At 59.3% G+C, this 22,380-nt stretch overlaps 1 protein-coding gene across 2 annotated transcripts; it reads left to right on the forward strand.

Moving 5' to 3' along the window:
• Window positions 1–2,902: 2,902 nt before the first annotated feature.
• On the forward strand, window positions 2,903–16,585 carry MDFI (MyoD family inhibitor). 2 transcript variants are annotated; one of them, XM_069488525.1, is made up of 5 exons: window positions 2,903–3,088; window positions 3,192–3,278; window positions 10,156–10,329; window positions 13,715–13,939; window positions 16,329–16,585. In XM_069488525.1, exons 2-5 carry the CDS (start codon window positions 3,203–3,205, stop codon window positions 16,583–16,585), a joined length of 732 nt encoding a protein of 243 aa, XP_069344626.1. In that variant the 5' UTR covers window positions 2,903–3,088; window positions 3,192–3,202. The 2 variants fall into 2 exon arrangements, with proteins under 2 accessions (XP_069344626.1, XP_069344628.1); XM_069488527.1 differs by lacking the exon at window positions 10,156–10,329.
• Window positions 16,586–22,380: the final 5,795 nt, after the last annotated feature.

Genomic DNA, 22,380 nt, shown 5'->3' on the forward strand with positions numbered 1-22,380 from the left:
TTTAAAAATCAAAATTAATGCCAAAAATTCCACGAGGAACAAAATGCCAGCATTTTAAATAAAGACAGGATCTGACCCTGAACTTGCATGATCCTCTCTCACTGACTTCACCCTAATCTCAGCCCTGTTTCCAATAAAACTTTATTTACAAAACTAGGCAGCTGGCCCACAGAGCTGTAGTTTGCCCATTTGGTTTTTTAAAATACTGCCTGGAAGCATTACTTATATTGGCACTACCTAAATTTTTCACCCTAGGCCATTGCCTCACTTACCTCACCCTAACCCTGGCCGTGGATAACAATGAAGCCTTTGGGTTACACGTTGAGGGCCCCAGTGCTCACCTCTCTTGAGGCTCAGAGAGGCAAAGGGACTTCTCCAAAGACACACGGGGGGTGATGGGGCTGGAATCTGAACTCTAGTCCCTTGCCAAGGCCCATTGCCTGGCTGTCACACTCTATCATGCTCCATCCCAGAATGCTGATTTTAATGAGTATTGATTTTTTAAAACTTCTTATTCAAGTATAATAGTCATACAGAAAAGTGCATGCACCATAATTGTTCAGCTTGCTACATCCTTACAATTGAGCACACTTGTGTAACCAGCAAATTTAAAGCACATTTTACCTTTCCCACAAAGCAGACATTAGTACTGGTCCAGCTGCAGAGGGTCTTCAAGATCAAGCAGACTTGGAACAGTAAGGCTCCAGCATTGGTCTGATCCAGAGCTTAGGGGCCCTAGATTGAGACTAAGAAACTAGGGGAGTGAGATCGGTGGACATTAACTACCAATCTGAGCCTTGCGCCAAGCTTAAGTCTGCTTACAATACTGAAAAGGTTTCAAAATAACAGCTTCAATAAAAGGTAATTCTGCTTTCTTTAACAGGACATGGCAACTCCCAGTCAAAGCCAGCACAAACTGGTTGCAGCCAAGATAAAGCCCAAATGTGACCACTCATAGACCTTTTCCCTCATTTTAATACTAACGATCGCATCCAAGGGTGGAGATTTAACATGCTAATGAGACACGCGATGCATGGAGACGCATTATGGCCAGATGGGCAGCTGCCAACAAAACTCCGCCTCTCCATGCTATGATTCCAATGTTGGTGCTAAACTTTCTCTCTCTCTCCCCTTTAAAAGTTTCCCAGCCCTCTCAGCCAGTCTGATTGCTTCTTAACCAGCACTGTCTCCCTTATGTCCGAACATGAGCCCCATTAAAGCCTCGCCTGTGACTCTCATTTGACCTCGGGCTAATTTCTATTGCACAGAGAGTCCAAGGGCCTGCGCGGGTAGCAGGAGGGGTGTAGCACTGAAGTCGAGGAAGAGGGCCCTATGCGGGAGAGGGCAGAGACGGTGAGGGCCGCCCGCGGAGGCGGGTGAGGCCCAGCCCGCCCGCCCAGGTAAGCCGGATAGAATGCAGCAGCCGCCAAGCCCAGGCGCGGGCGCGTCCCGGTGACTCAACCGGTGCCAGGAAGGGGGAGTTCCTTCTGCTCTCCAGAGCTCCCAGACAGCAGGCTGATCCAGGCCGGCTCCTGGGGCGCCAGGCCCCCACAGCTAGCAGCCCTGCCCTGGGGTGGGACCCCCTACTCCCGGCCTGGCCCGCCTCCCGCCGGGCTTCAGCCACTGGGGCCCATTGCGGGGACGAGGGAGGCCGCGGGTAGCGAGAGCTGTGTCGGCGCCGTGGGGGCCCCCTGGTTCCTGGCCCCGACGGCGCCCCGAGGACCTGCGAGCGCCGTAAGTAGCGACTGCGGGGTCTGGGGGGTTGGGGGGCGGAGAAGAAGCCCTGAGCCCCTTGCCCGGCCCCCTGCGTCGTAGCTCACCCCTTCCAGTGCCAGCTGACGCGGGACTCGGAGAGGTGGCCTGGCGACGCCGCTGCCTCCCTCACTGCTCACTGGCCCTCGTGGTGAGGAGCCCAGACGCGGCTCCTGGGCGGCCCGAGTCAATGACAGCGACTCTTGTCACCCCAGCTGACGGCCCCACCTGAGGACCATCCCACCGGCACACCCAGCCTCACCTGGCGGGCATCAGGCTCCATGCTCTTTCCCATTCTCGGGGACCGGGTCCCGAGGTCAAGCTGAGCGTCCCTGAACCCGCTCAGACCGCCTGGCAGCGGCTCCTTCCTACAACCACCGTTCAGAATTCCAGATGTGCCCCCCCTACACACACACCGGCTGGTCCCGCTGGGAGAGGCCTCCCCCTCCCCTTTCTCCAGCACCCTCATTTTAGAAGGCCTCAGAGCCTGAACAAGGGCTGAATTCAGAGAATCTCTCTTTGCCTCCAAAGTCGGTTTTCTGACACGAATTCCCACGCAGGGGCAGGGGGACTAGGGATGCTCAGATCTGCTATAGGACAGGGAAGGCCGGATAGTCACTAACCGGATTTCCCAGAGGGACAATGTCTGGCGGCATGGGCCGAAGGCGGAGACCGAGGGGGGTGGGCAAAGGGTGCCTGAGGAACTTGATCCCTTCCATCTTTGGGGCAACGACATTGGAGGGGGGCGCAATGATTTAAACAGTTGGCCGGAGGTAGTTGTGGTTTCTCCCGTTCTGTCTCCTGATTTTCCGCAAACTTTTGCAGAGTTTAGGGCAGGCGAAGGAAAACACGCAGCCCCTCGTGCAGCCCGCGGGGCTCTGGGCCTCGGGGGCGGAGATGTGGGGAGACTGAGGCCCCACTCTGGGAGCGCAGAGGAAGCGCGCCGAGCCGGCTTCCTGTGGGGGCTCGGGCCTCAGGCGCCCCGCGGACAGACGTGTCCGGCCAAGGCAGGGCCGAGCCCGGCGCGGAGGAGGGGACCGGGACGGGGGCGACTGGGAAGGCGAGGAGGGGCGGGGAGAGGGTGGGCCAGGGGAGAGGGGAGGGGAGAGGCGAGCGGGGGAGGAGCGAGGGGGCTGGAGGGAGAGAAGGAAGAAGGAAGGGGGCGAGCGGCGGGAGCTGGCGCCGAAATGGGAGAAAAGAGCGAGTGAGAGGGCGGGCCCGCCGGGCGAGCACCGAGGAGCCGAGTGGCCCCTCGGCGGGGGCGCCCGCGGCAGGCGCATGGCGGGCCCCGCGCGGTGACCGGGCTGGGCGACAGAGTAGCGCGCGGCTTGCACAAGTAAGTGGACGGGGGAGGCGCGCGTCCGCGGCTGGATCGCCCCCTGCCCGCTCGCGGCCCCTGAGGAAGGTCGGCCCCGCCCGCTGAGCCCTGTTTTCCGCAGGTCCCGGGCCGATGTACCAGGTGAGCAGCCAGCGTCCCCCTCGCTGCGACGCGCCCCATGGAGCCCCCAGCGCAGCCCCGGGCCCAGGTAGGACCCGGAATGGAGAGCAAGGCTGGACCTGAGCGCGGTGGGCGGCTGCGGGCGCCAGTTACTAGTTCTCCCCACTCCTGCCTCAGACTCGGGGAGACGGCTCCAGAGAGCTTGGTGGGGGTGGGGACGAGAAGTCTGGGTATCGGGGACCTGGTCCAAGCGGAGTAGAGGGCTGGGGCGAGGGGGGCAGGGCCCGGAACAGAAGCTGCGGCTGCGCCAAGTTGGCTCCGACCTCCCCCAACCCCAACACCAGACACACACGCACACACACACTCACACACTGCAGTGTCTGTCTGTCCGTCTGGGATTTGCGTCCCAGCCGTTTCTGCCCAGTGTGTAAATATTTATGGGGGCCTTGAAGGGGGAGTTGTCTCGGTCTTTCTCTTTTTACCTTCCCCCAGCTCAACCAGAGCTCAGAGCTTCCCGAAAACTTTTGTCTGCCACAAGCGGCTGCGGGACCGGCCCCTCCCCTCTTTCTTGCTGTCTCCTCTCCCTCGCCTTCCTTTCCTCACTGCCGCACAGCCCCTGCCGCTCTACCCTGCAGGCTGCGCCTCTTTCTCTCTCCTCGCCCCAACCCAAGTGTGGACCAAGGGACAGTTTGCGACTCCTAAGGGGGTCTGGGGTAGGGGCCCTGCTGGCTGTGGCTCTCAGCGCCTTCCCCTCACTGTACAGAGGCCTCAGCTGAGGCGCACAATGAAAGTCCTGGTCAGGGAGAAGCCAGGAACATCTGGGATGTGTTTGGGGGCAGGGCATGGGGTGCGGGAGTGTAGGCCCAGAGCTCCTGACTTGAATCCTTCCTCTAGGTTATTGTAATTCTTTGCCTTCCTCCTGCCAGCCCCCTTCTCCCCTCTTTGGTTCTCCAAACACTGAAGGTGTGCTCCTGGACCTCTGACGCTCACTCCCTGCATGGCCTTGGACGAGTTCCTTCCCCTGTCTGGCCTCAGTCTCCACACCCACCAAGCGCTGTCTGCCTGTTTGGAGGGGCCCATCTCAGCCCCGTCTGTTTGGTGTGGATGCCCGGCTGTGGAGCTGGGGGGTCTCCTAAACCAGAATGAGAACAAGTAGGAGATATCTGGCCAGTGGCCAGCACATAGATGAGACCAATATGTCTGCAGCCCATCTTGGCCAACCCTCAGATTTCCTCCTCTTTCTGTGGGGCCCCTGCAGCAGGGACTTCTGGGGAATAAATTCCTCCAAGAACTGGGCTACTCCAGGCTGGAGGCTCCGAAGGGTCTTTCTCTGTGTCTGGGAACCTTCCTCTCTCTCCCCTCCCCTTTTCCTCAGCCTCCCGCTCTGTCCCATCCTCCCGCCTTCCCCTTATCATTTTTCTCTGCTCTCTCCTCCACTACCTCCTTCCAAGATCCCTCCCTTGTTTGACCCATTCTCAGCCCCAGAAGCAAGAGGAGGGGGCTAAGTGTGCTCAGAGCAGGGCCCAGGCCAGGGTGGGCACCTGGGAGGTTTAAGATCTGGGCTGTAACTTGAGGCCCCTCAGCGCCCCAGCAAGCCCCCTCCCCAGCCTGGGCTGGCCCAGACAATGTGGCTTTCATAACTTAAGGCCTTGCTTTGCCACCGCTTTGGGAGAATGAGCTTGCTGCCCAGGAAGCCCAAACCGCAGAAGACCCAGCCAAAACCCCACAGACGCCTGAATCCGAGACCAGAATCCCCCACGCTCTGCTCCCTGAGCGCTGACAGAACAGCAAGGCCACAGCGCTGCCCCCAGGGGCCCTTCTGGCAGGACAGCCAGGGAGCAAGTCGGCCCCCTCCCTCAGCCGCCGCAGATGCAGACAGGGCACAAGGGGACTCAGGACAAATCTGGTTGGGGCAGGTGGCCAAGCCCCCACACCCTTGGCTCCCCCAGTGGCCTCCTCCCCACCACCCTGAGAGCCCCAGGAGCCTGGCTTCCTAACCCACAAGCAGATTTCTGCCCAGCACTGGGGCGTCACATTCCTGCTCATGGTTCTAAATTGAATTTCCTGGGGAATTAGAGTCTTCAGACCTAAAATAAAACCAACTCAGCCCAGTCTAACTGACCAGCTCAGGCCCTCTCCAGTTCTCAGTTTGGTGGCCCGGGACTGTGACCAGTGGATTCACATTAGCCATGGGTTCATCAAGGGAATCCACATTCTCTGTCCTTTTTGGAGTTCAGGGCCAGAGGCCACCCCTAGTCCTCAGCCCTCTCTCTCTCTCCTTCCCTGACTGGCATTCCAAACCCCAGAGCTCAGTACTCACCGACAGACATTGCCCGGGTGCCCATGGGGACTGCAGACATGAATACTGACACCATCCCATGGGGGCGAGTTGGGGAGGGCTATAATCTGGTTGAGGAGCCAGGACTTCACTACCAGTTATAATTAACAAGAGGTGACACTAAATTCTCAGCAACTGGGCCACTTGGAGGAGGGACTGTTGGCTCAGGGGTCAGAGAAGCTTTCTGGAGGAAGAGGTGAAGCTTGAGGTGTGTCAGGAAGGATGGGTTGGATTTGGAGAGTGGGAGAAGGGAGGGGTAGGACATTCTGGTCAAGAGGAACAGTGTGAGCATGGGTGGGGTGGCCAGAAGGCCCAGTGATGGCCCGGGGCCATGGAGAGGCCAGTCTGTCTGAAACACTGGATCCTTGTACATTGAAGATTGAAGGTGAGGACTGAGGCCTTGAATGCCAGACAAAGGAGAGATTGAAGTGTGGGGTTCCGGCCACCACTCTCCAACCAGATGAGGTCGTGGCCCTCTCTCTCCAGAGATGGTCACAGCTCCAAGGGGGAAACGCAGATCCACTGTCCACAAAGACAGTGACAAGGGCTGGGCTTGAGAGACCAGGCTTTGGAGCTCTGGAACATGAGCTTCTCTCCACACCAGCCAGGGACCTTGTGGCTGGAACCCCCATGGGCACTGTCCAGGCTTGAACCTATCCACCCCCCAGCTTGGTGGACAGCAGGCAGAGGGAGCCCACAGAGTCGCTGCTGACACTGGGAGTCTCTCAGCTTCCCTCTTGGGCTTATGGATTGACACATGGCTCTTCCACTCCCTTCTGTGGCCAGGTGTCTTCCCAGAACTCCAGGCATGGACCTGAACCTTGTCCCATGCTAGGAATGAGAATGTGTCGAAACAAAGCGGCTGTTTCCTTTCTGCATTTCTTCCCTGTGGATTGGGACCCTTGAGAGGAGAGGTGCAGGTCTGGGGGCTTCTGCTCAGAGATGCCACCAGCATGTATGGCACCCCTGTGCAAATTAGGAAAAGATGCCCTGTGGGCAGATGGAGCACGTGTGCGGCTGGGTGGGCAGATGGCACCTACTAGGAGGACAAGGCTCCAACCAGGGACTTCAGCCCCACCCACGCACGCCCTCAGCAGGACATGCCTTTATGCAGGACGTCAATTGCAGTCCACACTGTGGGCCTCCTCAGCCTTCGCTGGCCACCCCTTCCCTGCAGCCCACTCCACACCTCCACCCTCCAGGAGTTCCTTCTCTGGCATCTCTTGGTCACAGAAAGGAAAACTGGGCTCTTTGAGCCTCCTGCTGTGTGAGCTCTTGGGCCGCGCCTCTGGCCTGCCCTCTCTGCTCCGTCTGCTCCACTCCAGAGCTGCTTCTTGGTCAGCGTCCTGGTATCTGGGCCCCTGGGGCAATGTCTCCTGCGCAGACAGGGTCTTCCTGCCACTGCTTCTTCCTTCTTATTCTCCTTCCCTGTCTCTGGGCACTTGGTGCAGCCCTCTCGTCTGCCCTCAGTGCTGGTCTGCTGGGTCCCCTTTGTGCCCCTCCCAGCTCCAGGAGGTCTCTGTTCCTCTGTGTATCTCCGGTTCAAGATTTGGTTTTCTTTCCTTCCTAGTTTTCCCTCCAAAGTCTGATGCCTGGCAGGCTTCCGGCAGGACGAGCTTCCTATGGTCTGGGCTCTGTAATTTCCTGTCCCCACCAGGTTGAAGGTCGCCAGCCCTGTAGGTGACTGTTAGGAGAGACTGCCCGGGAAGTGGAGACACTGGGTGAGGAGGACAGAGGTGGGGACTCTAGTCTTGTTAAACCCTCTTTCTCACCTTCCTCTCTAACCCTGAGGGCCAAGAGAGCAGAAATCCTGGCTCTCTCTACTGCAGGTCTGACAGTGTCACCCCTGTGCATCCTGCTGACCTCAGGAGGAAGCCTGGGAAGTGACCACAAGGCCTGCCATGCCCCGGCTATCCTTCTAGGCTTCCCAGCCTCAACACCACCAAATGGCACGTGGTTCCCCTCATCCACGCTGCAGCTGCTCACTCTGGGAGCCGGTTCCTGCTGCTTTTCTCAAAATTCCCCTTCTTGGCTGATGCCTGTTCAAGGATCCATGTGGGCGTGGCCTCCAGGAAGCCTCCTAGTGGCACACAGATAACGCGTCTGGGCTGGGAGCCCGTCTTCTGTGCTTCCACAATTCCTACAGATGCCCCTCCTGTAACTTCTGCCCCTCCATGTATGTGACAGTCACCACCCCACCCCAGCCCTACAGGGAACTCCTCAGGCTGTGACCTGGTCTTTCTCTTTCTGGTACACCCAATGCGTTGTAGGTGCTTAATCAATGTGAAATCAAACAGCGCAGAAAGGGAAGGAAGGAAGAAAGGGAGGGAGAGAGGGAGGAGCAGGTGGGTGCGTGGGTGGGAGTGCGCATGAATAAGCCCCTGGATGCCAGGGCGCTGCTGAGCATTTTATTTACTCCCTAAAGCCCTGAGAGGTGAGCATTAGGTGACCCGAATTCTGGTAACTTGCCCAAGCAGGTAACTGGTACAAACCAGGGCTTGGATATTCCGGCTCCTCTCTCGGGCCTTTTTCATTACACCACATGGGAGATTCAAGGCCCCCAGTCAGGGCCTGGGGCCACGGCAGGATGCCCCTGGGGGCCAGGGTCTGGAGCGGGGCAGGGTCCTCCCTTCCTGGAAATTAGGACCCAAGCCCCGAGCCTCCATCTTCCTGCCAGCTTAGCCTCAGCCACGAGGAGCCACGTCTGAGCTGGTGTGGGCCGGGCTCAGGGCCAGGAGAGGCCCCATCTAGCAGGCTGCACTGTTCCTCCTTGGTGTCATCCCCACTTGCCTGCTCCCCCATCCCCGTCCTGCGACCGTTCAAAAGCCTTTTGACTTCGTGAAGGAGGCTCTGGACAGGCCCAAAGAGCAGATGGGGCTGGAGAGAAGCACCCCCTCCCTCCCTGGAGCTGTGGGCGCCATGAAGGGCTCCCAGCAAGCAGCTCCGCTGCCCTCCAGGCGTCCCTGGAGCCCCAGCCCCTCCCTCTCCTGCCCCAGCTCCTGTCTGCAGGCAGGGCCTGTGGTTGGCCCTGGGCAGGTGTGAGCATGCCCACTTGGGCCTGCCAGCCTCTGTGCTACCCACATGGGGCCTCCGGGGCCTCCATCCTCCTGGCCAGGGGGGCCAGGGGCTCTGAAGAACAAGGGTTCCTCAGCGGTCTCAGTGTCAGAGGCCACAGAGGGATGCTCTGGGCCGTGGAGGAAGCCAGGCCACCGGATCTTCCTCTCAGTGTGCGTCCAGCTCCTGCCCCCAGACCTGCAGGCCAAACTTGAACTGATCCCTCTAATTACCTCCCTCCTCTGCTCTCACCTCTCTCTGTCATCTGGAGACAGTTCAGAGAGGGACGCCATGTGCAAGCCCTCTCTGCTCTCTGCGATGGATTCCGTTTTGGGCTCCCTGTCTGTGTGTCTCTCAGTCTCCTTGTGGCGTGTGCACATGGGTGTTCATCTTGTGCTCTCTGGGCTTCACTGCTGCGTTTCTTCATCTTCCTCTGTCCCCTCTGGGTCCCTGCCCCTCTCCATGCCCTTTTGACCTCTGCGTCTCTCCAAGTCTCTTGCTTCTGCGTCTGCCCTGCTCCTTCTCTTTCTCCCAGCATGATACATGGGAGGGGGCAGGTGGGGAGCCACCCTCTTGAGACCCCTGTCGTTCCGGCTGCACAGCTGGGGGTCTGATGAGAGGTTCAGGCTGCACCCTACGCCCTGTCATTGCCCAGGGCTGCAGCCTGGGCCCCGCCTGTGACTCCTGGCTTTACCCTCAGGCCTTCCCACACCCCGTGGCTGGGGCTTTGGGAGCTCAGACCCCTTTATGCCCCCACCCCCTTCTCCTGTGCCCAGGGGCCCTGGCCCTGCCGCCTCAGGGACTGTGGGTTTCAAGGTGGCTCCATTTCTGCCTTCCGCCGCCCCTGCACAGAGCCACTGTAATTACATGTGGCTGCGGTTCGCCTCTTCCCCAGCGCTCCTGGCTGTCTCCTTGCCTCTTCCTGCCTATAGCCCCTCCCTGCTCCTCACCCCCAGGTTCCTCGGGCTCCTTCTCTGCCATCCTCCCTTCTCTGACCCAGTTCCTCCCTGTCTGTGCCCCCACATGCTCCGCATGGCACCCCCTTCTCCCTCTTTCTCTCCACCGCTGACTTTCGTGCTGTTGCTGGCCTTGCTCCTGTCCCGGCTGTCGGTCACTGGGTTTCTGCGGCTCTCTCCTTCCGTGCCAGTCTCCCACGGTCCAGTACTCTCTCTCCCTCCACTTCCACCTTTTGCTGCCCCTCTGGTTCTTTCTCTCCTTGTCACCCTCACTGCCTGTCCCCATCTCTCCTTCACTGGCCCGCTGCCTGTTCTCTCCTGCACTGTTCCTGCCTCCTCTCCCATTGCCTTTATACTGCCGTCTCAGGCCCTGCCCCGACACACATGCACACGCGCACACACACACACGCACACGCACACGCACACGCCCCACCCCTTGCTCGCTCACAGAGTGTGGTTTGGGAGCTTTCTATTTTGGAGTCTGGGACTGTTGTCAGCTAGGGTAAGGGCTGGGAGACTGGTGCACAGAGACCAAGACTGAGGGCGCACTCGGCATGCTGGGCTGGGAAACAGGAGGCCCCGGGAAAACATACCTCAGTCATCTGCTTTTTCCCTAGCCCAGACCCTATCCCTCCTGCCTGGGCTGGAGGTAGTAACAGGACCTGCAGAGGCAGCACCAGAAGAGGGCTCCCTGGAGGAGGCGGCACCCCCCATGCCCCAAGGCAATGGCTCTGGGGCCCCCCAGGCCCTGGACAGCACTGACCTCGATGTCCCCACAGAAGCTGTGACATGTGAGTCCTAGGGAGCTGGGGGCTTGGGGTGGCAACGTGTAGGGGTTGCACTAGGGAATCCAACCCCAAGAGGTTGGCAGAAATGCAGTGGGTGTCCATAGGTGCATCCACTTGGCCAGGCCCTTGACAGTGGCCGCATGGGCAGAGGAAGATGTAGGGCACGTCACTGTGCTTTCTGTCGAGGGAGAAGACCTCCACTACGAAATGGTGAGGACGCAGGGGAGTGTGGGCAGGCTCCAGGCAGGTGGCTCAGGGCAGAGTGTGTGAGGCTACGTGGAAGGAGGCAGCCTGGCCTTGGGAGGAGAGCTGGGGGCCGGGCGGGACAGGGACAGGGAGCTGGAGCCCCGCGCAGCCCCGTCCTCCGGAGATCAAGGGCAAGAGGAAGGAGAGAAGCCCCCCCGCTGGTCTGGGGAGAAAGGAGCAAAACTCAGCTCCATCCCCCAGCCTGGCCCGAGGTCTCCAAGGAGGTCCTGGGAGCAAATTCTCCACCCTCCCCTCAAGAGCAGGGGAAGTGGCACTGAGATTGTTTTATAATAACTGAAGAAGATCCGCCAAATCTATAGACACAGTTTTACTTTCCACCTTTCTCCACCTGAACAAGCTCACGTGCTCTCCAAATCGGTCTGCAGTAAGGCAGCAGGATAGCTACTGCCCAGCCCATTTTACAGATGAGGAAACTGAGGCCCAGAGAACGGCTCACCCTGTCACAAGCAGGGCAACTCGGGTCTCCTGGCCCAGTGCTGTCTCCTGTGCCTGCCTGCCCAGCTGGCATGGCTGAGCAGGAGCCGCCTTCAGCCGGGGCATCTGGGGCTAAGCTGGACTCCCTGGAAGTCAGGGTTACTAAGTCTGCTAGCACACTGCCCTCGGCCTCCTCCAGACACACCCACCAGCAGAATTGAGAGAAAGAGGTCAGTGCTGTGGCCATGGAGAAGGGGGCCTGGATGGGAGTGGGACAGACACTCTGTGTCTATGGGCTCTGAGTGTTTGCTCTGTGACTCAGCCCCCAGCCTGCCCCCAGGGCCACCCCCACGGCCATGGCCACAGGCAAGCTCTGTGTCTGCCCACACCTCCCAGGGCCCTCAGCTCACCACACACTCCCGCCCTCTGGTCACTGTGCCCATGTTTAGGCAGCAGGGCAAGGGGCACCGAAGCTGGCCATGGACTTGGCCCAGTCACCGTCTGTGGGGGACCAGGAGATGGGGGCAAGATGATTCAGGCCAGGCCACTTCCCGTGGCCTTACCCCTGTTTACCCGGATGCAGGCACCAGCCACGCCTCTTGCCAAAGGCTCCCAGCATGGAGGCTCTCCAGGGCCCTGTCTCCCACCCTCCCCGGACTCCCCACCTTGTCCTGGGCTCCTTTCTCCCAATCTCCATGCCGCTCCTCCACTTCCTAGCTATGGGGCCTTGGGCAAGTTTTACCCTCTCTGGGCCTGAGTTTTCTCATCTGTGAAAGAGGGCCAGTAATGGATCTATTGTGATGCTTAGAGAAGTTACTGCATGTAAAGCTCTTAGCACTGTGCCTGGCCCCTAAGAACTGCTGAGAACACAAGCAGCTGTTACAGGAGTGGTGACCGTTGTGACAGTGCAGCTTACCCCCAGTCCCTGTCTCCCAGGCCTGCCCTGTGCCTGCCCCTCTGAGCCCCGGCCCCTAGTCTCCAGGCTGGTCTCATCTCTGATGCTTACTAGCTGTGCGACCGTGGGCAACTTACTGTACCTCTCTGGGACTCAGTTTCCTCATCAGTAAAAGAGCAATAGAGATACGGAGGGGACTTGCTGAGACAGTAATTAGCAAGCGCTTAGAGCAGTGGCTGGCAGGCAGTAAGTGCTCCATCGGTGTTGCATCTTGTGACTGCTACCACTGCTAGGAGCCCCAGCCCCTCATTCAAAGGAAGTACTGAGGCCACCCTCCCCTCTCCTAACCCCCTAGGGCCCCCCAGACACCTCCCTCCTACACAGTCCAAATACACAGGCCAGGCCTGGGTGGAGTTGGGGACCCAGACCCACTCCTGAGGGACTGCAATGCCCAGCACTTACAGAGGGTCCTCAGGCCCGGGGAGCCAACAGGAGTCAGGGGCCTGAGCAGACGAGGGGTCCCAGAGCTCTCAGTGACCCCTTCTCAGTCCCCCCCGCCACACACACACACACACACCTGCCCTCCTCTCTTGAGAACAGAACCGAGCCACCCAGTTCTCATCCAGACTGAGCATCCCTGAGTGAGGTGTGGGAAGGAACTGGGCTTAGGGGGTCTCCAGGGTCAGCTTCCCTGCCCCCCACTGATAAAGCTGAATTTGGTCCCTCAGCCTGGGATGAGGACCCAGGGGTCCTGGCTTCGGGGGCTCCCCGCTGGCTCCCTCTTGCCTTCTCTCCCTTTTCACCCAGACCCCAGAGCCCCTCCCCAGACTCTGCCAGCTGTTCACAGAGGCAGGACGGGCGGGAGGTGTGCAGGCTGAGGCTCGAGTAGACGTGCTCAGGAGGCAGGAGCAGGAGACAGAGGGGCTGCCATGAGGAGCCCCTGGGTTCCAGGCCAGGCGTCCATCTCCGAACAGATGTTTCCAATAAATCACCCAGCACACCCAGGGCAAAAACAGCTGGGGGCTTGGCAGAGGCCGAGGTGAAGGTTAACTGCTTCATTGCTGTCCTCTCCAACCCCAGGCAAACTGTCCCTGTCCCCCCAGCACCACCACTACTACCGCTACCACCACTCTTGTCAAAATCCCAGGATGCCAAGAGCAGCAGAGTAGATTTCATGTGGGGTAAGGAGGGGTCCAGGGCTCTGAGCCCTTCCCCTTGCCTTGCATTTCTTTTTTTTTTTTTTTTTTTTTTTTTTTTTGAGACAGAGTCTCGCTCTGTTGCCCGGGCTAGAGTGAGTGCCGTGGCGTCAGCCTAGCTCACAGCAACCTCAAACTCCTGGGCTCAAGCAATCCTCCTGTCTCAGCCTCCCGAGTAGCTGGGACTACAGGCATGTGCCACCATGCCCGGCTAATTTTTTCTATATATATATTTAGCTGTCTATATAATTTCTTTCTATTTTTAGTAGAGATGGGGTCTCGATCTTGCTCAGGCTGGTCTCGAACTCCTGAGCTCAAACGATCCGCCCACCTCGGCCTCCCAGAGTGCTAGGATTACAGGCGTGAGCCACCGCGCCCGGCCTTGCCTTGCATTTCTGTCTTTTCTGGAATGAACATTAGACTAACTCAATTTCATGGTATGGCTTTAGACTAGTTGTTTCTGCTATTTGGGCCTCAGTTTCCCCCTCTGCAGAATACAGGTGCGGCTGGGTGCCCTGTGGTGTATCCACGAATGAAGCCGGCAGGAATAGAGCAGGGCTCTGTGGGCTGGCCGGCCCCCACCTTTCCCCATCGCCCTTTCTCTTCGTCTCTCCAGGCCAGCCTCAGGGGAACCCCTTGGGCTGCACCCCACTACTGCCAAATGGTTCTGGCCACCCCTCGGAGCTGGGCAGCACCAGGCAGGCGGGGAATGGTGCACTGGGTGGCTCCAAGGCGCACCGGAAATTGCAGACGCACCCGTCTCTCGCCAGCCAGGGCAGCAAGAAGAGCAAGGGCAGCAGCAAATCCTCCGCCTCCCAGATCCCCCTCCAGGCGCAGGAAGGTAAGCGCCCATCCCACCTCTCCCTGGGAGAGCCTCCAAAGCCAGGGTCCTCAACACATGACCCACGCCCAGCACCTGCATCTCGCCAGATTGCTGGTCAGAAGTGCAGAATTTCAGCCTCCTTCCAGGCCTCCTAGGCCTGGATCTATGGGGTGGGGCTTAGCAAGCCCTCCAGGGAGCCTGATGTACCGTCAGATCTGCAAACCTTGCAAAGTGCACCTGCTGGGTAAAGTGAGGCATGCCTGTGTTCTCAAGGCCAATCCTCATCCCTGCTGTCCCAGAGTTGCTGTAACAGGGAATGGAGCCACTGGGCTGACCCAGCTTAAGCCATTCCATTTCTGGAAACAGAAATTTTCCTTGAGGAGTGACACAAAGATCCTCGGCAGGGCCTGGGCAGCCAGCTCCCCTCGCCACCAGGCACGAGTTCAACACGGTTACAGCTGCCTGCAGCTCAGTGGCTGCCTGACCTTCACCCCAGAATTTCTGGCTGATTCTTGTCCATGTTGGGGGACCCTGGCCTGGTCATCTGCAGGATGAATTTACACATTTGCACATAAAGTATTCAGGAACCTTCCCACCCCATAGAGGAGATTCTGCCCAACAATCTTGCCTGTGAAGGAGGCATCCATTCATTTAGAATGTCATAGGCACAGGGAAGCTGTGTGCTGGGTGCCTGGCTCGTGCCCTCAGAAAGCTCTCACGAGAGAGACACACAGGTAAGCGCCATAGGATGTGATAAGTGCGGTGACAGAGGCACGCACAGACGACTATGTGAACACGGGGGCCACCCACACCACCCAGAAAGCTGAGGGAGCAGGGCCAAGGAGAGAAGTCTGGGAGGCTGCAGAGGGGTGTCTGAGCAAGCCTTAGAGGAGGAGGACGCAGCCAGGGGAGAGGAGCAGAGGCAGAAACAGCTGGTGCAGCTGGATGATGGCGTGCAAGGTGAGGAACAGGCCTTCCTCAACCAGCCGGTGGGCGGGCCTAGACTTTATCTGGAGGGTGATGGGAAGCCACCGAAGGGTTTTAAACAACGCAGTGACCTCATCAGATTTGCATTTTTAGAGAGCTACCCTATCTGGTTTGGAGACAGATTGCAAGACCCTGTACAGGCCCCTGACCCCTCCACACAGGAATGCAGGAGGACAGGGTCAGGCCCTCCACAGCTGAGTGACACTCCCAGGGGCCCACCTGGTCAGGGGAACTGGACACTCTGCCCCGCGGCCTGGCCCTGGGAGAGGATTCAGAGCATGGGCCCTGGAGCCAGCCTGCCTGGATTCCATTCCCAGCTCCTACCAGCCGGGCGCCCAAGGGCCGGGCAGGGTCATGCATTCATTCATTAACATTAACTCACTAGCACCTCCATGTGCCAGGCATTGTTCTAGGGACTTGTAGGGAACAAAACAAAGATGCCTGCCCTGGTGGAGCTGACATTTCAATGGGAGGAGATGACAATAGACGTGAGGAAGTTGTGTAGCACAGTGGAAGGTGAAGAGTCCTTGAGTCCTCAGGGGACGACAAAGGTGGCCAGGCAGGGCTGGAGCTGGGGAGGCGGGGGGTGAGGGAAGCAGGTCACAGCCTAGCACTGTCACTGTCGGGGTAGGGGGGTGGAAGGCTTCAGTGAGAGGGCCTTTGGGCACAGGAGAGGGGCAGGGAGGCAGCCGTGAGTATCTTCTGCGGCGAGATTGTCCCGAGCAGAGGGAGGAGGCCATGGGGGCTGGGGGGAGTGATGGGGGCAGTAGTGGGAGAAGGAGACCCAAGGGGGCAGGGACCAGATCACACCAGGCCATAGGGCCACTGTAAGGGCTTCAACTTTTACTCTGAGTGAGGTGGGAGCCATTGGAGGGTTCTAAACTGGGGAGGGGAAGGATCCAACAGATGTTTCTTAAGGCTCCCCCTGGCCGCTGTGCAGGAGTATCTGATGGGAGCGGTGGGCAGGGCAGCGGGGGAGACCAGAGGGGCGGCTGCTGCAGCCCGGATTCTGGGTGTAGACTGAACTTCTCTGTGCCTCAGTCTCTTCATCTGTAGAGTGGGGCTAGTAATAGCCCCTGCCTCATAGAGTTGGAGGTTTAAATGAATTTAATCCATGCACAGCACTTAGAACAGTGCCTGGAACATGCCCTCACTCTGTGTGTTTGTTAAATAAATAAACTACAGGTGGTTAAGAGCAGGGACTGACGATCCCAACTGCCTGCGCTAGAGCCCCCCTCTGGTGTGCTTAACTCTGTGCCTCCGGGTCACCCCCCGAAAATGGGGCTGTGGGGACGGTGCATGAGCTTAATGCATGCTGAGCACGGAGCACAGGCGGCACGCAGTGAGCACGCAGTCACCCTGCCGTTACCGCTGTTGCCGGGCCATACACGCACGCACACGCACACGCTCTCCCCCGCAGACTGCTGCGTCCACTGCATCCTGTCCTGCCTGTTCTGCGAGTTCCTGACGCTGTGCAACATCGTGCTGGACTGCGCCACGTGCGGCTCCTGCAGCTCCGAGGACTCGTGCCTCTGCTGCTGCTGCTGCGGCTCCGGCGAGTGCGCCGACTGCGACCTGCCCTGCGACCTGGACTGCGGCATCCTGGACGCCTGCTGCGAGTCCGCCGACTGCCTGGAGATCTGCATGGAGTGCTGCGGGCTCTGCTTCTCCTCCTGACGCCCAGCCCGGGCTGTCACACAAGGCTGTCACACAAGGCTTGACACACCTTTCCCCCTGGTCCTCTCCCGCCCACCCCGTGCCATCAGAACCCCAGCCCTGGGGACAAAGGGGCGCATGGAGGGGCCGTCTCAGCCATGGGAGGGGGGCCCATGGCAGGGAAGCCTGTCCTCTTCACCGAGGACCTGGGGGCCGTTGGGGACCAGCGCCAGGGCTGGGGAACACTGTGAAAGTTAGGGGAGGGGCAGGAGGGTGGGGAGGGCAGGGCCAGCAGGGCTGTGCGCTCTCTACCTCTCCCTGCCCTGGTGCCCGCCCGCCTGTCCCCTGCGACCCCAGGCTCCGAGGACAGCAAAATGTGAAAAGAGACACCCCACCCCGCCCCCAGCCAGCCCTCCCTGTCTCCTTTCCTGGGCTCTTGTGGGGACCTACGCCTTGCAGTGACCTGAGAGGGCAGGGCTGGGCACAGGCCTGGGGTGGGGCGGGAGAGGGGACATATGGAAAAGACTGGAAGGGAAGAGGGAGGGAATGGAAGGAGGGTCTGTTCTATTTGTTGCTGTAAATAAAGATATTTGTCCATCTCAGATATCCTCAGGACTCGTGACTCATTTCCACAACTCTCCAAAGCAAACAGTCCCTACAACCCCCTGCAAAGCACCCAAGTGGACAAGGCGTCCGTGCCCCTGGGGTCCCTTCCTCTTCTGCTCATCTCACCCCAGAGAGCTGCCCTGCCCTTCCCATCCCCTCCCTGGCTCATGTTCCCCCCTAAGGAAGGAAGGAAGAGAGGCACCGACTCCCACCGTGATTTCCCTCTTCCCGCCAAAGGGAAAGGGAAACCCAGAGAGGGAAGAGTTAACCGTTGGTATAGAATTAATTAACAACAGATGTGTTCGGGTTTTGATTAATTAATCTGCTGACTCCAGTTTCTCGAGCTCCTGCCCGTGAAGTCACTCCAGGGCCTGGGGCGATGTCCATGTCAGTGGCAGAGGGGTGTCCAGTGAGGGGGTCACCCCAGGCCTGGCACAGCCCAAGCTTGCACCTGGCTTCACTGGGAGGTGAGCTGTGGCCCGAGTGGGGCTCACACACCCAGCCTCAGTCGTGCCCCAAACTGCCAGGGGTCCTGCAAAGGAAGGAAACCGTGCCAGGACTGCAGGGGCCCTAGAGCGTCTGCCCGGCACCCTTGGTGTGCAGAGGGAGGGGCAGGTCTGAGGAAGACAGAGCCGCACTGGGGGAGCGCAGACCCTGATGTGGGGGTCCCAGCTGGGCGAGCACCCCCTACACGCATCTGGACCTGGAGGAAGCCAGAAGACGTCCAGGGGCCGTGAGAGGCCGCCCCATGATCAGGGAGACTTGGATTGCCCTAGAAGACTTGGCTGAAGAAGGCTTTGAAAAGCAGGACCGGCCGGGCGCAGTGGCTCACGCCTGTAATCCTAGCACTCTGGGAGGCCGAGGTAGGCGGATCGTTTGAGCTCAGGAGTTCGAGACCAGCCTGAGCAAGAGCGAGACCCCATCTCTACTAAAAATAGAAAGAAATTATATGGACAGCTAAAAATATATATAGAAAAAATTAGCCAGGCATGGTGGCGCATGCCTGTAGTCCCAGCTACTCGGGAGGCTGAGGCAGGAGGATTGCTTGAGCCCAGGAGTCTGAGGTTGCTGTGAGCTAGGCTGACGCCACGGCACTCTAGCCTGGGCAACAGAGTGAGACTCTGTCTCAAAAAAAAAAAAAAAAAAGAAAGAAAAAAGAAAAGAAAAGCAAAGCAAAGCAAAGCAGGACCACAAGGGATATTAGTGGGCGCTGCTTCCAGAACAAGGAATTCTGGAAGGAAGAAGGGGGGACTGGGGAAAAGGGCCAAATGAAATCCAAACTCTCTTAAGGAATGTCATGGGAGGGGCCTTGGGAGTGGGTTTTAGCTGTAGCAGCAGGAGGAGGTTATGACAGGCAGTGAGAGGGACTGCCACCCTTCCTTCGCCACCTGCAGGTACGCAGGCCTCGTTTGGCCAACTTCGGGGTTGTCTGAGCTCTGGGAGCGCACAAGAAACTCCGGACACAGAGAGGAAGGGACCTGCCCAGAGTCACACAGTCAAGCCAGGAGAGAAACCCCTAGGCCCCCTGGTATTCATGTATTTATGTGTTTGTGTTGGTTTGTTTAGAATTTTTTGTTCAGTTATCGCATGCCCCAGGTACAAAGGTTCAAGTCTAACCTGTGCACACTCAAGCATTTACACCTACATGTTTTGTCTTGTTACCATAACGTGAGGATCCTGTACACACTGTCCCGCACCCTGTTTCTGTCACTTGGCCGCACGTCTCAGGGAGCTTCCTCAGCAGCACTTGGAGAGCCGCCTGGACTGTCACTGGGTGGCTGAGCCACATTCCAGTGACCCAGCTCTGCTCGTAGCCCTTTCCCAAGCTCTCTGTTAGAATCCAGGCTGCGTGAACATAGCCTTTTGCATGAATGAGCTGTACCGGTAGAATGTTCCCGAACGTGGGGTTGCTGGGCTAACACTAACGGCACTGCCCAGGCACCCTGTGAGAGGGTACCAGCCTCCACTCACGTGGCCTGGGGCATCCGTGGCTCCCACGGGAAGAGACAACAGTGGGGGCATGTCCCATTCAGCCCCTGAGGCTGGGGTCCGAGGGACGTTAGGGAGGCCAAGAGGATCAGGGGGTGGGGGGCTCCTGACCTACTGATATCTGGTCCAGGTGGGCAGGAAGGCCCCCTCCCGGCCCTCCCTGCTCAGCAGGGCTGTGGCAGGAAGAGGCGCCTCTGCAATCCAAACAGCGATTTCCTGCTGCAGGCTCTGGGGCTGTTTTCTTTAGGACAGTGGCTGAAACCCGAGAGGCTGAGCTGGGTGGGGGTAGGACAGGGGAATAATTTAGCCAGCCCCCAACACACACACACTCCAAGCGCACACCCACTTCACTCCTACACACACACACACACACACACACACACTATCTCCATACAGTCACATGCTCACGTACATTCCACACGGTCACATGGACACCACCCCACACCGCTCACACATATGCACACAGACGTACACACACACGTATTTCACATTTCAGAGCCTGCAGCCGCCACCACCCCCAGCCAGCCTGGGGCTGGGCTGCAGGGACCCATGTCCATTCCCCTTCAGCCCATGCCTGCCCTGCCTTCCTCGTCCCTGTCTCTTTGCCCAGGTGGCCCTCATCCTCTCGGGGAAGCAGATGGCATTCATCTAGAGGCCACCCACCCACTCGCCCCTGCCCAGATACCCCTGCCAGGGCAAGCCCTAGTTCTGGACCCTTCCCCTCTCCCCATGGTGGTTCACCATTGGCTCCAATCTCTGCTTTCCAACTGGCTGGTCTGAGCCAGGTGACAGTGGTAGGCCTGGCTGTGCTGTGGGCCCCGGAGAAGAGGCCCTTTGCTCTCTGGCCCTTGGTTTGCTTGTGTGTCCAGTGGAGCAGCAGGGACACTCTGGAATCCAGTGCTTGCCACACCTTCCAGGGACTGCCTCTCTGGTTTTCTTTCGTCTTTGGAGCAGCAGACTGGCCCACCCAGGAGACTTCCTGAGGGGCTGCCCTCCTCCCCTGGGTTGTCTAAACAGGCCAGCACTGCCACACTTGGAGAGAAAGTCGTGAGGCCAGGTTAAGCTATCCTTGGCCAGGACCGCCCATGACCACTCAGTGACCGTGTGCACCAAACCCAGGAGAGGTTGCCCCATGACATGGTTGAGCCAGGGGCTGGACTGGGAGGGGCAGCGTGATCAGCCCACCCTCTGCCTCTATGGTTGCCATCAGCGTCTCCCTGTATTTGGAACATTTAACCGGCATTCCCCGTTCTGTACCCAGAGCTGGGCAAACTGAGCTTCAAGCCCCACCCCCCTGCCTGGCTCCAGAGCTGCTAGGGCGGGACAGCTTTAAGCAGCCCTGATGCCGCACCGAGCAGGTCCACCCCGGCTCGAAGCCAGTCACGCCCAGGGGAGATGACCCAGGAGTGGGGGCCTGGGGGCTGGTCCCCGAGCCTCTCAGGACAGCTGCTGCACACTGCCTGTCCCTGAGCAGTGGGCAGCGGGACTCCACAACGGCTTGGAAAGCAGTAGCTCGGTCGCCCTCGGGACTGGCCCTGGGAGAAGCAGGGACAGGAGCCTCAGGCCACAAGTGGGGGCAGCAGGGGGAATGGAGAGCCCAGACCTGGCCCCTTGTCATCTCCCTGCTGATGCTCCCGTCTGCGTTCTGTCTTTCCCAGGATGGAGAGGACACACGGTGTGGGGTGGCACCGGCAGCCACAGCCCTCCTGTCAGCCCAGCCGTCCCCTCACCATCCACATCCTCCAGAGAAAAGCCCCTCCCAGCCTTTCCTTGCCCCTCACCTGGCTGGTGTCGCTACCTTTCCCCAGCCCTGTAGCCGCCTCTCTACCGCGATTCCTGCCATCTCTAGGCCTGCTTCTTTCTGGGCACCGGCCTCATTCCCTCCTACCGCAGACAGATGGGGGCAGGGAGATGTGCCACACGCTGTGGCCACCTGTCTCAGTTTTACTACCTCAGGGGCCACACAGTAGAGGCCAGGGAAGGTCTCGGGCTGGCCTGGCCGTGTGAGGCTACAGCTTCCTCCCTGGGCCAATCACCGCGCCAGGGGACGGAGGGCTGTGATTGGCCAGGCCACAGCCGCCTCTGTGGCCAGGGAGGGTGGGTCACTCTGCTGCCCCTGCAGAACCATGTAGAGTTGGGGGAGGGAAGCTCCCCAAAGAGGCAGGGGCGCTATAGCAAAAAGGGGGTGGGGAAGGCTAGCAGATCAAAGCGAGAGAAGTCACTGTGGGTCAGACCACCGTGGCGGGGTACAGAACAGGTGCCTGCGTAGGGGGACCCGGCTGGAAACCTGGCATTGTCAGATGCGGTTCAGTTCGGCATTTGCTGAGAAGTCAAGAGCCACCTTTGACTACCTGGAGCCGGGGGAGGGGAGTGAGGCTGTCTCAGGCCCCAGCGGTAGAGGGAAGAGCAAGAGGCAGACGTCACAGGGAAAGAGGGAGCGCTCTGACAGTGAGAAGCGCCCGGGTGGAAGGGACTGCCACAGCGCGGGGAGGGCCCGCCCTTTTCCAAGGACTGTTCTGGGGGAGGGGGACGTAGATGGGGTCCCTGCTCAGGTACTGGCTGGGTGGCAGGGAGCACAGATGGTGGAGGGCTCTTACAGGTGGCTCCCACAGTTCCTCTGATTCAGGCCTTCCGTGGCTCAGCTTCTCTGACAGTGGCATCTGACAAGAGAGGAACACAGGACTGGGGTGACGGGGGAGACGGAGTGAGATGAAGAAAGGAGACAGAGACAGTGAGGAAGGCAGGACGGTGCTGACAGAGTAAGGAGCCGGGGGACAGACAGACGAAGCAGGTGGCTGCAGGCACGCATCCCTCCCAAGGTCGCCCGAGTGGGCTGCGGGGGCAGTGGGGCCCCTCGGCCCGAGTCCCTCCCAGGAATGGAGCCTCCACAGAGCTGGGCAGCTCAGCATTAATTAGGGACCTGGCTAATGGCTCGGAAGATTGGCCAGTTCCAGGGACGCTGATGAATAGAGACCTTGGTGAGATTTATTCCTAATTATCTCATTTGTCTCCCCCCATTACTCTTTATGGCCGGGATTTATGGGACCATTAGGGGGCCCAGCCAGGCCAGAAAGAGTGTGAGCCCTGAGATGCTTCATAATAATAACAATAACAGCGCTCGCCCTGGCCCAGACTGACGGCGATTCGCCTTCCTGCCCTCCCAGTCCCCTGTCCTTGGGACCTCAGGTACCTGCTGCCCCCAGAGACCAAGTACCCAGGAC

This window comes from Eulemur rufifrons, chromosome 15 (genome assembly GCF_041146395.1).
Source record: "Eulemur rufifrons isolate Redbay chromosome 15, OSU_ERuf_1, whole genome shotgun sequence".
In the NCBI taxonomy this organism is placed as follows: Eukaryota; Metazoa; Chordata; class Mammalia; order Primates; family Lemuridae; genus Eulemur; species Eulemur rufifrons.

What these genes read in the sequence shown, in the direction of transcription:
- MDFI (XM_069488525.1), top strand. Translation starts at nt 3,203, where the DNA reads ATGTACCAGGTGAGCAGCCAGCGTCCCCCTCGCTGCGACGCGCCCCAT. An exon ending in CCCCACAGAAGCTGTGACAT is followed by an intron (nt 10,330 to 13,714) that starts GTGAGTCCTAGG and finishes TCGTCTCTCCAG; the next exon opens with GCCAGCCTCAGGGGAACCCC. An exon ending in CCCCCTCCAGGCGCAGGAAG is followed by an intron (nt 13,940 to 16,328) that starts GTAAGCGCCCAT and finishes TCTCCCCCGCAG; the next exon opens with ACTGCTGCGTCCACTGCATC.